Source organism: Triticum aestivum, chromosome 2B (genome assembly GCF_018294505.1).
Source record: "Triticum aestivum cultivar Chinese Spring chromosome 2B, IWGSC CS RefSeq v2.1, whole genome shotgun sequence".
In the NCBI taxonomy this organism is placed as follows: domain Eukaryota; kingdom Viridiplantae; phylum Streptophyta; class Magnoliopsida; order Poales; family Poaceae; genus Triticum; species Triticum aestivum.
This window is the reverse complement of record NC_057798.1, coordinates 627,476,379-627,486,706: the sequence shown is the minus strand read 5'-3', so window position 1 is coordinate 627,486,706 and position 10,328 is coordinate 627,476,379. Positions and strand designations below refer to the sequence as shown.

General features: G+C 45.1%; 2 protein-coding genes across 3 annotated transcripts; both read right to left on the bottom strand.

Moving 5' to 3' along the window:
* Positions 1 to 1,222: 1,222 nt before the first annotated feature.
* LOC123046384 (serine carboxypeptidase-like 7) lies at positions 1,223 to 4,185 on the bottom strand. 2 transcript variants are annotated; one of them, XM_044469741.1, is made up of 13 exons: positions 3,875 to 4,185; positions 3,636 to 3,781; positions 3,468 to 3,544; positions 3,268 to 3,390; positions 3,062 to 3,164; positions 2,921 to 2,958; positions 2,706 to 2,807; positions 2,513 to 2,596; positions 2,238 to 2,420; positions 1,937 to 2,130; positions 1,690 to 1,803; positions 1,547 to 1,592; positions 1,223 to 1,455 (listed from the first exon to the last, which is right to left on the bottom strand). In XM_044469741.1, exons 1-13 carry the CDS (start codon positions 4,162 to 4,164, stop codon positions 1,372 to 1,374), a joined length of 1,584 nt encoding a protein of 527 aa, XP_044325676.1. In that variant the 5' UTR covers positions 4,165 to 4,185; the 3' UTR covers positions 1,223 to 1,371. The 2 variants fall into 2 exon arrangements, 1 of the variants encoding a protein (XP_044325676.1); XR_006422273.1 differs by lacking the exon at positions 1,223 to 1,455 and having other exon boundaries at positions 1,907 to 2,130.
* Positions 4,186 to 5,168: 983 nt separating this feature from the next.
* On the bottom strand, positions 5,169 to 10,071 carry LOC123046385 (putative glucuronosyltransferase PGSIP8). The gene is made up of 5 exons (XM_044469743.1): positions 9,499 to 10,071; positions 7,339 to 7,594; positions 6,591 to 6,792; positions 6,368 to 6,515; positions 5,169 to 5,943 (listed from the first exon to the last, which is right to left on the bottom strand). Exons 1-5 carry the CDS (start codon positions 9,765 to 9,767, stop codon positions 5,406 to 5,408), a joined length of 1,413 nt encoding a protein of 470 aa, XP_044325678.1. The 5' UTR covers positions 9,768 to 10,071; the 3' UTR covers positions 5,169 to 5,405.
* Positions 10,072 to 10,328: the final 257 nt, after the last annotated feature.

The following is a 10,328-nucleotide window of genomic DNA, read 5'->3' as shown; positions in this document are numbered from 1 at the left end:
TGAAAACATTCTTGATTTGGTTTGCACATATACGTGGACCATAATTTCCACCCGGGAACACCTAAGCCCTCTCCCGTGGCAATTCCATGTAACATGCCTCTAAGGTATTGCATTCACCTTGCAAATCCACATCCAGCCAACTTCTAAACCTCAGTAGCTATTTTTTTAGAAGAAAAAGGCTACCGGCTTTAAATTAATAAAGCCTTTACAGGAAACCTGGCCCGCATATATATCTCGGCCATTTGGCTATTGTAAAATTATGGTCCACATATATCTCACATAATTTAACGAAAAGAGTGAAATGCAAAATTAGCTTCGAACTAAAATATTGTGAAAATGAAATGGGGGGGGGGGGGGGGGGGACGAGAGGACCGGGAAGGACGCACTTCTGATGTACCAGTTATCGTGCGTACGGTAAACGTTGTGTGGCCAAGTGTGAAGAGGATAACTGCTGAAAGCATACAAGTAGTAAGCCCACCCCAAGATGAGTGCTCTCTCCTAGAGTCTGTGGTATCACAACCGAGACAGTGACGGGTTCTCCACCCATACGGGGATGGAGCGACAGAAGTATGAAAATAGGATTAGGAGGGTTGGGGTGGGGGGGGCTTTGCAGTTAACCAGACACAAAAGTATTTCAATTCCCACTATAAGTAAGAAACAAGTGAGACCCAGGCCCCCACTGGTCATGGGTGTTGGCAGGTATACATCCACGTTACAGGTTCTCATGACGGTCCTTCCAATAGTTCGCTTCACTTCTCTTGACCGCAAGTTATTTTTTGCATGAAGGCGCAGTGGGTCATATAGTATGCTTAAAGGATGTGTGCAAACCAACTCAAGATAGCTGCTCATACATAGTTTTCACAACGAAAATATTCTTGATTTAGGGAATTTCCGCCCGGGAACACCTGAGCCCTCTCCCGCCGCACTTCCATGTAACATGCCTCTCAAGGTATTGCATTGACCTTACAAATCCACATCCAGCCAACTTCTAAACCTCAGTGGCTATTTTTTTTTTTACAAAAAAAGGCTACCGACCGGCTTTAAATTAATAAAGCCCTTACAGAAAACCTGATCCACATATATCTCAGCCATTTGGCTACTGGAAAATTATGGTCCACATATATCTCACATGATTTTATGAAAAGAGTGAAATGCAAAATTATCTTCGAACTAACCATATTGTGAAAATGAAGGAGGGGCGCGGGGGGCGGGGGCTTTGCAGTTAACCAGACACAAAAGTATTCAATTCCCACTATAAGTAAGAAACAAGTTTAGGCCACACCGCTAATCCGAACAAACTTCACCAAATAAGGTATGTGTAGACGAACATATACATCCTAGACCTACTAGATGATGTTACATACGTGTAGACTAGAGTGGCTGGTCCAGTATCCACCGGTTGAACATGGCGTAGCACCTCTCGGGCTCGTACTGGGGCGCCGTGTGCCCGGCTCCCTGCAAAACCAACCGGCGGCAACAACAGCTTAAAACTGACAATCCATGAATAACCACGCGCAGCACATACGCGGTCAGAAAATATCATTACCTTGACGGTCGCGAATGTCATGTTGTTGGAGTAAGTTATGGTGAATCTGCAGACCCGTGAAAAATAAATCAAGCAGAGGCATCGCTGTTAGCGAGTGAGGAAAACAGAGCAGGCAAGGCAATCGAAATGGAAGGATGACGAACCCGGCAGACTGGCCGTCGAGATGCCAGGCCCTCCAGTCGTCGACGATGGGGAAACCGAGAGACCTCACCCACGCCTGCGTCCCCAGGTGCGGCACAATCGCATCGTGGTCGCCGCTGCCGACACCAATCAAAAAACTCAGTCAGGTTCCGGCTTTCAGCTGATCAAATATCCGAGTTTCAGTAGCAACGAACGAACAAACCACCTTGAAGACGATACCTATCCGAGTATCCGAGTCTCACTTATTACCTGTACACCAGCGCACGGTAACCATTGACGGTGACATTCCAGTGGTACTTGATGCTGCTCCCGATGTCCACGGCGTACGGCAGGTCGCCGTCGTGGCACCTCACCCACTCGTCCACGGTGCCGTCCTTGATCCCCAGGGCGTCTCGGGTGAGCTCGTCGTTTGCCCAGAAATACGACAGGTAAGCCGTGTAGCTCTGCGCCCATGCATGGCGTATGTAGGATCAAGTCAACTAAAGCAATGGAAACATATAGTACTTCAATGGTTAGAGAGGTAGTATGTGGCTCTACTATGTTGACTTACAATGCAGCCCAATGGCACACGAGGTGGCGGGTGTTTTACTCGTTTCCCCGTTACGATTACTGCTTCCTCGCTTAGGATCTTCCGAGCAGCACCAGCTGACTTGTCCGTCTCGATGCCTGGCCTAGGAGATGCATAAACGCAATTGTCCAACAAAATTTGGGCAACCATAACTTCTGAGCGGAGCTGCAATTTGAATTTCATACATAACCTTCAGTCAAGTGGTTATACGAGTTGGTAGGCAGCTTGAAAGTATTTGTAGGATATCTCGTCCTTACATTATTGAAAGTGCCTAGAGATTGAGCACACAGTGTATTTCTAGGATTCATGTAGTCTTCTCCTTGGCAATGCCCCAGTATTGTCTACAGAAGAAAAAAATGAGAGAGTAGCATGCATATCATTTGGAGTGCAGAAAATTTTGGTGCGTGCAGATATATTGGAATAAAAACGGATGTGGATGCGCTTAATTACCTCATATAACTGATCTGATATTATACCAAGTCCATGAGCATACGGCACTCTGGAGCTAATATCAATGTTTTCGCCGGTACCCGGGTTGCCTACCAGATAGCCCTGGGAGCGAGGAAATTAACGTAATTACGACATGCGATATATCGATATATATGCAAGCTCTTAGCATTGATAGGTACTGCATAGAGTCTCTTGGAAAAAATTATGATGGTTACCTTGAGATTAAGGATGGGGCTCCTTCCAGCTTCAATACCTGCAGAACACAAATCATGGATATAGAGTTGAACTAGGTAAACGTAATTAAAAATCAAGGTTGAAGTTTAATCAATTATACATTTGAGAATCTAAATACCTACCTTCTGAGATCTTTTGAGCGATAAATGGTACAAGTTGTCCAGCAAGAGAGTCTCCCCCGATGTAGAGAGGATTTGCGAGGAACTCGGGATGGTCAGTGAACCACTACACGTTGTCACAGTGGATTAAACTACGTAGTTAGTACCAAATCCCTCGAAAAAGCCTAAATCGAAGTAGACTAATTAGTGGATTAGAGCAGCAACTATACCTTGATGAGGAGTTCATGGAGCTGCAACGAGGTAGATACTTCCCCAACATGGTAACCTTCAGGCCGCCTGGAGAAGGAAAATCCTGCCCCAACCGGTGTATCGACGAAAAGGACATTTGCCACCTGCATGCAGATGGACGCTGTCAACACAGGAATGAACCGGCATTGCGTATGATATGTATGCAAGAAACAGGATCGACCTTGGTCCATGAGTACGGGTTGATTTGCAGGCGCGGTACTGTGCCGTTGTAGGGCTCTGCGACGAACTGGAATGGACCTGCAGTTGCCGTGCACATGCATGGAATAATATGATGTCAAAGAGCAATCGCATTGGCGAGTCAACGCTTGAGAACGTAAACGTGGTGTACCGATCTCCAAGGCGAGGCCGCTGAGTACGGAGCAGCGGTCGCCGCCGGTGAGCCAGAGGAGGAAAGGGGCGTTGTGGGCGCCGGCCTCGGACTCGACGAAGTAGTAGAACAGCTCGGTGCCGTTCTCCTCGTCCACCTCCACGTACCTTAAGTCCAGAAGCCAATTAATGGAGTCGATCAAGGTGATCCGCCTTGGTGCGTGGAGAAATTAGCTGAAGAAGAAAGCGAGAAATGGGTACCCGGTCTCGAGGTGGAAGGGGAGCTGGCCTTGGAAGCCGGGGAGGCTGGTCACCACCTTGGAACTGGAGGCTGCGCCGGCGACGGCGAGCTGCCGCGGCGGGGTCAGCGCGGCCGAGAGGAAGAGGCAGAGCAGCAGCAGCCCCCGCCCGTTCATTCTCGGAGAAGGTAGTGGCCAGTGGGCAACCGCCTCCGTCTGCTCTGTTTTGTAGCTCTCTGCAAGAGGCTGAGACGACAAGGCACCGCCTTGTGTAGATGCCAGCGGAAGGACAACCGTGGGCCTGATCTGCATGCGACTTTTTCAAATGATGTCTTCTTCTATTGTGTAGAGTATAATACTAGTGCGCATGATCTGCACTCTTATCTCTTTAATGACAGCGATATTAGATCGTTAATCAATATATCAGGCGTTAGGCGTGCCTAGTTGTCTCGAGAAGAAAAATGGATCTGATCAATCTCAAGATAAGTCATCACGCGACCCGCCAAAAAAAAGTCAAATCGCGCACAGCGTGTGCAATATTGTAAGTGGTCACACAGCACACATAACACGTTCTTATCGACGATGAGGCAATAATAATAATGTATGACTGAACAATTTAAACTTTGATCATTTTCTTTTTGCACATTAATAGTTGGAAAATATTCAAAATTGCAGTCAAAAGAGGCCAAGATCGTTTTTCAAGCTAACATGGTGATAGATATCGTTGGCTAATGCTTGGACCTGAAATTCTTAAACACGCCTTGCATTTGAACGATGGAGGATATCTTTGTCAAACATGCTTAGTTATCCAACGTAGTCTCTTGCACATTTCCAGACCAACTTTAGTCTACTTTGGCTTGATTTGCAGTTTTACACCCAAAATCCAATACCCCTTAGGGCCCTCCTTGAAAAAAACAAGGAACAGAAGAAGAAAAGCCATAACTGGGTGTTAAGAAACATGCTACCAGTCACGGATTTTGAACTCCCAACTTTGAAGACATAAAATGCACTCCCTCCGTCCCAAATTACTGACAAGTAATTGGGGAACAAATCAAAGACAAGTAATTCAGGATGGAGGTAATAATAGAAAGAAAAAACTTCTGGCCTCCAGGACATATGGAGAGGCAAAATCGGTATCATGTACAGCTACAGTGACAAAAGATTTGGCCATTTCTCATGATGGTAGAACTGAAGACATCAGATCAATTAGAGGAAGGCCATTTTTCGTCGACAACAGCAAAAGCAAATCAAGAAACCAAAAAACATTTACTAGTATGCTCCTCGGCAGAACCAGAACCAACACATTCGCACAAGCATCAATTTCCCCTTTTCCTCGGCACCATATATATATATCATCTACATGTCCAAGAGGACAATCATGGGTTCCAATGGTTCCAGTTCGTGTTACATAGGTTCAACAACTGTAGTTTCCAAACTCGGCGGTTTTACTTGTACAGCTGAAATGGCCATCAGAATTGCCAACATGAACTGGGATTAGCTGATCAAATCGAACGACACTACAAGTCACCACATATGTATCTGTCCTGCCCACCTCAGTAAAGCTTGGTGAACTCGGCCGTCTGGTTAGGCTCCCCAAGCCTGAAGGCGTCCCTCTCGATCAGGACCTGCAAGGAGCTCATTATCTTGACCAAGGACGCCCAGACCACCGGCGCGCAGAAAAACGCGTATGCGAACACCGCCAACGCCCTGACGACGCCGTTCATATACCATGGGCATGCCATCACAAAGAGCGTGCCGATGATCCCGAACCATGTCGTGAGGACGGCAAGGGGGTGGAGGAGGAAGAAGTTGATGACGATCAAAGAGAGGGAGAAAGAGCCAAGCAGGTATAGTGGCCAGCCTAGCAGCGGATGGACGGTCCGTGGAACGAGGAAGAAGGGAATGGTGTAGGCTGCAAGAATGGACCATGCCGCCACTACTCTGAGCGTGGTGAGTAAGAACATGGTGCTTTTCTCCATTCTTCTGTTGTAGCAGAGCTTCGACAAACTAGGCCGTGCTAGTCGGTTCACTGCGATGACTCCAATGTACAGTAGAGCCTGGAATAATGCCATCGGTATCTCTGATGAATACCTGTTTTGCACCAAGTTCAAACATTGTCAGAAACAGTAACTGATGATGTGTTTCCGAACTAAAATTTTGTGCAACATCATTCTACATAGCAATTAATGATGCTCCTTTAGCCATACCAATTTTTAAGGGCATCACAAGTTCATAACCCCTACTTTATGGAATTCTATCCTAAAAAATTAAAGAAGCATCATAAGCGCTGTCTTGTGTATCTTTATTCTAAAGAAGATAGATGGTGATTCCAGAAAGACATGCCACCAATCACATAAATACACATGAGTGCTAGTGTGCTACTACCATTTAACAAAATAGCCTTCCTTATCTGAGAGACTGGGACTACATTTCGTGCAAGGTACTATTAGTATCACAGTTTGAGAATGTAATAGAGATATGGATGACAAAAAGAGTTTCTAAAGAAACTACCCACCCCAGGTTTTCACGACGTTGTTCATGCCAAGAAAGTCCCAGAGGTAAAACTGGCCAAGACCACCAGTACCATGGCTTCATCCATGGAGCACTTGGAAATGTAACCACACTATTCGGTCCACACGGAATACTCCACCGGAGCTTCAAATCTGAAAAAGTGCAGTTCATCAGTCTTAGCCATGAAAATGCATATGGAATAATGATATACCGGTAGTCATACTCACAAAAATAAGATGCATCCATCTGATAGCCTAGAGGAAGGCGATAATTTCCATCAAGTTTGGTGCCATTAGCTGGTGGATGGAACATTGGCTGATCAAGCAAGTCTGGGAAATAGCTAGCAAGGAAGCCCTGATCTGCACCATCTGGGTTTTCACGCCCAACAGCTAGCTCATGTAGCATGTTCTTAAAAACATCCATAGAAGGCTACAAAAAAAAAGAGATCATAAGAATAGTTGTGCTTTTCGTTAAAAAAAGGAAAGAAAAATGGTTGATTAGTAACTGTGAGAATGTCAACAATAATTATATTGGCGCATAACAAAGGGGTTTCAATGTTTTAGAACCATGATCATTGACCAGTCCTACAGCACAATACATATTTTCTACGTAAGTTAGTCTGCACAGTACATATTTTTAAAACTTATGCATCACGCGTCTTAGATGAATACATTTATGTCAAAAAATACATTTTGATAAACAAAAAATCTGTACTAAACAAGTTGACAACAAAACCACAAAGATATATTTTTAATCCAACACAATAAATAAAGCAGTAAGAAGCATCAAATGACAGATAGATCACTCGTAAAATGAAATACTGAACAACGAACAAAGCATCCAAAAATGATCTCAAAAGTTCCATTCATAACCATTGCAAATAACAAAGCAATAACACAACTTTAGTCTTAGATCTGCAAAAAGATAATAATGTTTACAGAAGAAAGGAGATGTGTGCTGATTAAGTAATCCTACCTTCAGTACAAAGAGGCCTGTATGGAAGATGCAAGGGTTGATGAAGACTGCACAGAAGTGGCCACACTGAAATAATTCATCAGTGTTCTGGAGAAACATATTGTCAGAGTCTAGCATAACAACTCGGTCATAGGAAACTAAGCTCCAAGCATACAGCTTATTTAAGGTCAACTTGAATCGTGAGTTGAAGTTATCTTGTTTTTCGTATGGGTTCTTCAAATTATCCACAGAGACCACCTTCACACCATCATCTTTCCTAGAGAAACAGTTGGAGATGCATAAATAAGTAACAGAATCAAGACTCTGCATACCAAAAAAAGGTACATTCCAGATTAAGCATATTTAACAGTAATTAATGTATGCTGCATGCTTTGCTTCAGAATACATGTGAATTCTAGCAGTAGCATGAGGCATCACAAGAATGTTACATTGAAAGATAAAATAAAAAGCATAATGCTTCACGCACTGCCATAAGAACTGTTGTCACACAACTAGAGAGTGACCCCACCCGGCTTCATTTTTATTGCAACCTGATCGCCTTAGTTTCCTCTATACTGCCACTATTTTTCGTTCATTATCGGTTATAGTTCTCATATAAAAAATACTGTTGAATACACAGCTCGATAGTAACTATCTCTTCTGATAAAAAATGTAAGTCTTTAGGACATTGACAGAGTCTTCAAGGTGGTAGGTACTTCAACCGTAGATTTCCATGCGAATATGTTGTCTCACATCATGAAAACTATATATTATAAAAGTATATTTCATGATAAATCTAGTACAGTTTGATGTCTTGAATGCACTAATTCTTAAATGTTTGACTGGTAAAATGCTATAAGGACCTACATTTTGGATCAGATGTAGTAAGCTTCTAAACCTGAAAAAACTCTCAACTTCTCATAATACAGTTTGAAGTTTTGAATGCATTAGTTCATATATTAAAGCCCACTTAAGAAAATGCCCAAAGTCGACGATGATTCACAGGCTGATATTCTCTGGAACAGGGGAGAAAGTTTTGGCCACCAAGATATAGAGAAAACTTGCAAAACCACAAAACAAATCTAGGATTTCCTGAAACGCAATCTTGTAGGCAAGGACTAACAAGCCATAACAGAGATTAATCAACTTAGTCGGACAACCAGATGTGGTCACTTAAACAGCACGACATATATGCCCCCAATTGAAAATACTTTTTAACAACTATATGCAGTCACAGTCAGTTAATCAACTACTAACAAGTAGAACTTGTAGAACGTTGACTGGTCAAATCTTGCGACTTTCAGCAAATATCTAACAGAAACACCAAGTCGATGGTCTAACACGAACTGTTCTACAGTGAAGAAATAATGGTTAACAATAAGGAAGGTAGAATGTGTGTAAATTGGTGGTGGAAATTCGCAGCTCAGGTCTTGCGATTTATCAACAAATATTTCAAAACGAAGATGAGGTAGTATTCTTAACAAACTCCAATGACGTAGTGCCATTAGAGACGACCATTTCCAAGAAGCAAGCATGTAACATATATATCGTCTATGCATCCGGAAGTACTGGAAGAAACAGTAACCAACAGGACAATGCGAAAAGTGCACTAAATGATCCGCGCGCCAAAACTGTTCACAGAAATGCAAGATGAAACTGTAAGAACTTTACATATTTCGGAAACAGAGTAGCGCCACCTTTAAGACCGGATACCCGATATGTTCAGAGAGTTGTACTGAAAGAAAATCAAATTTGAACCAAAGAAGAAGAAGAAAGATGAATATCCATACACTGTAACATCAAATCAATCAAACAATCACTGACTTTTTTTGCGAAATAATCGAATTCATTAATCGGCGTTGGGTAGAAACGAAGGCGTTCCACTGACTAACCAAAGTTCAGACCAAACATCAGACGTAAGGGTTCAAATCAAATATGGCATGGAACTACCCAAGTTGCTACTAACAGAACATAGATGTAGCTATAAATATGGCGCAAGCAACGAGCCAAGCACGAAGTCAACAAGTGAAGCAATAGGGGGTTTTCAAGAAAGAGAAACACTCAAGCAACCGAGCTGGGCATCGAATATCTACTCAATAGTCAACAGGGGGTGAAATTTTTGGCACCACCAAACGATCCAAGGCAGAAATACGACAAGGGGGGAGTGGGGGGAGGGCTTACAGCGCCTGGACCCAACGCGGCGGGACGTCAAGCGAGGCGATCACGACGCGGTCGGCGTCGGCGCCGAAGCCGCGCAGCGAGCGCATCATGACGCGCGTGGCCACGTAGAACTCGTAGTCGCGAGGCGTGCCCATGTACATCATCGCCGCGTACGCGTGCCGGCGCGGCCCGGGCGCCCCGACGGCCGCCTTGCTATCCTCCTCCGCGGCCAGCGCCCCCGCCGCCACCCACAGCAGGAGGAGCCACCGCAGCCCTGCGAACCGCCCCATGCCGCCCGGGAACCTCCTGCGGGCCAGATCTAGCTGCGAGCCGGTGTCGCCGCGGCGGGGCCGGGGGCCCGTAGCATCACCAGGCGGCGGCGAGCGGGCGGAGGGGAGCGCCGCGGGAATGGGCGGGGGAGGGGTCGAACGGTGGCCGCCGGTGAGCTGCCTCGGGAGCTGGAGCTGGAGCGGCGCGCTGTTGTTTCTTTGTGTTTTTCTCCTCTCCTCCGTGATTGCAGGCAGGTCGGCTTGCCTTGAACGGGAGTGGGAAAGGTGGAGCTGGTCAGCTGCTGGGAGTAGCAGAGGAGACGGCGAGAATGGAGCTGCTCAAGTAGGAGTACAACTCCGTGCCCCGTAGACTAGCACAGTACACGCGGTCACGTGGAAGACTAATCATGGTACTACTGGCCGGTTGCTTCAGGGTGGGTTAACCCTGGTCAGGTCGGTCTCGTTAGTCAAAGCAGGGTCCGCCGGTTTAAACCAGAGGTGAAGTTGACCAGCATCTGTTTTTCTTTTTTCAAAATGACAGAACCCATGTATTCATTAAGCCTAAAACCTAAAAAGTGCAAC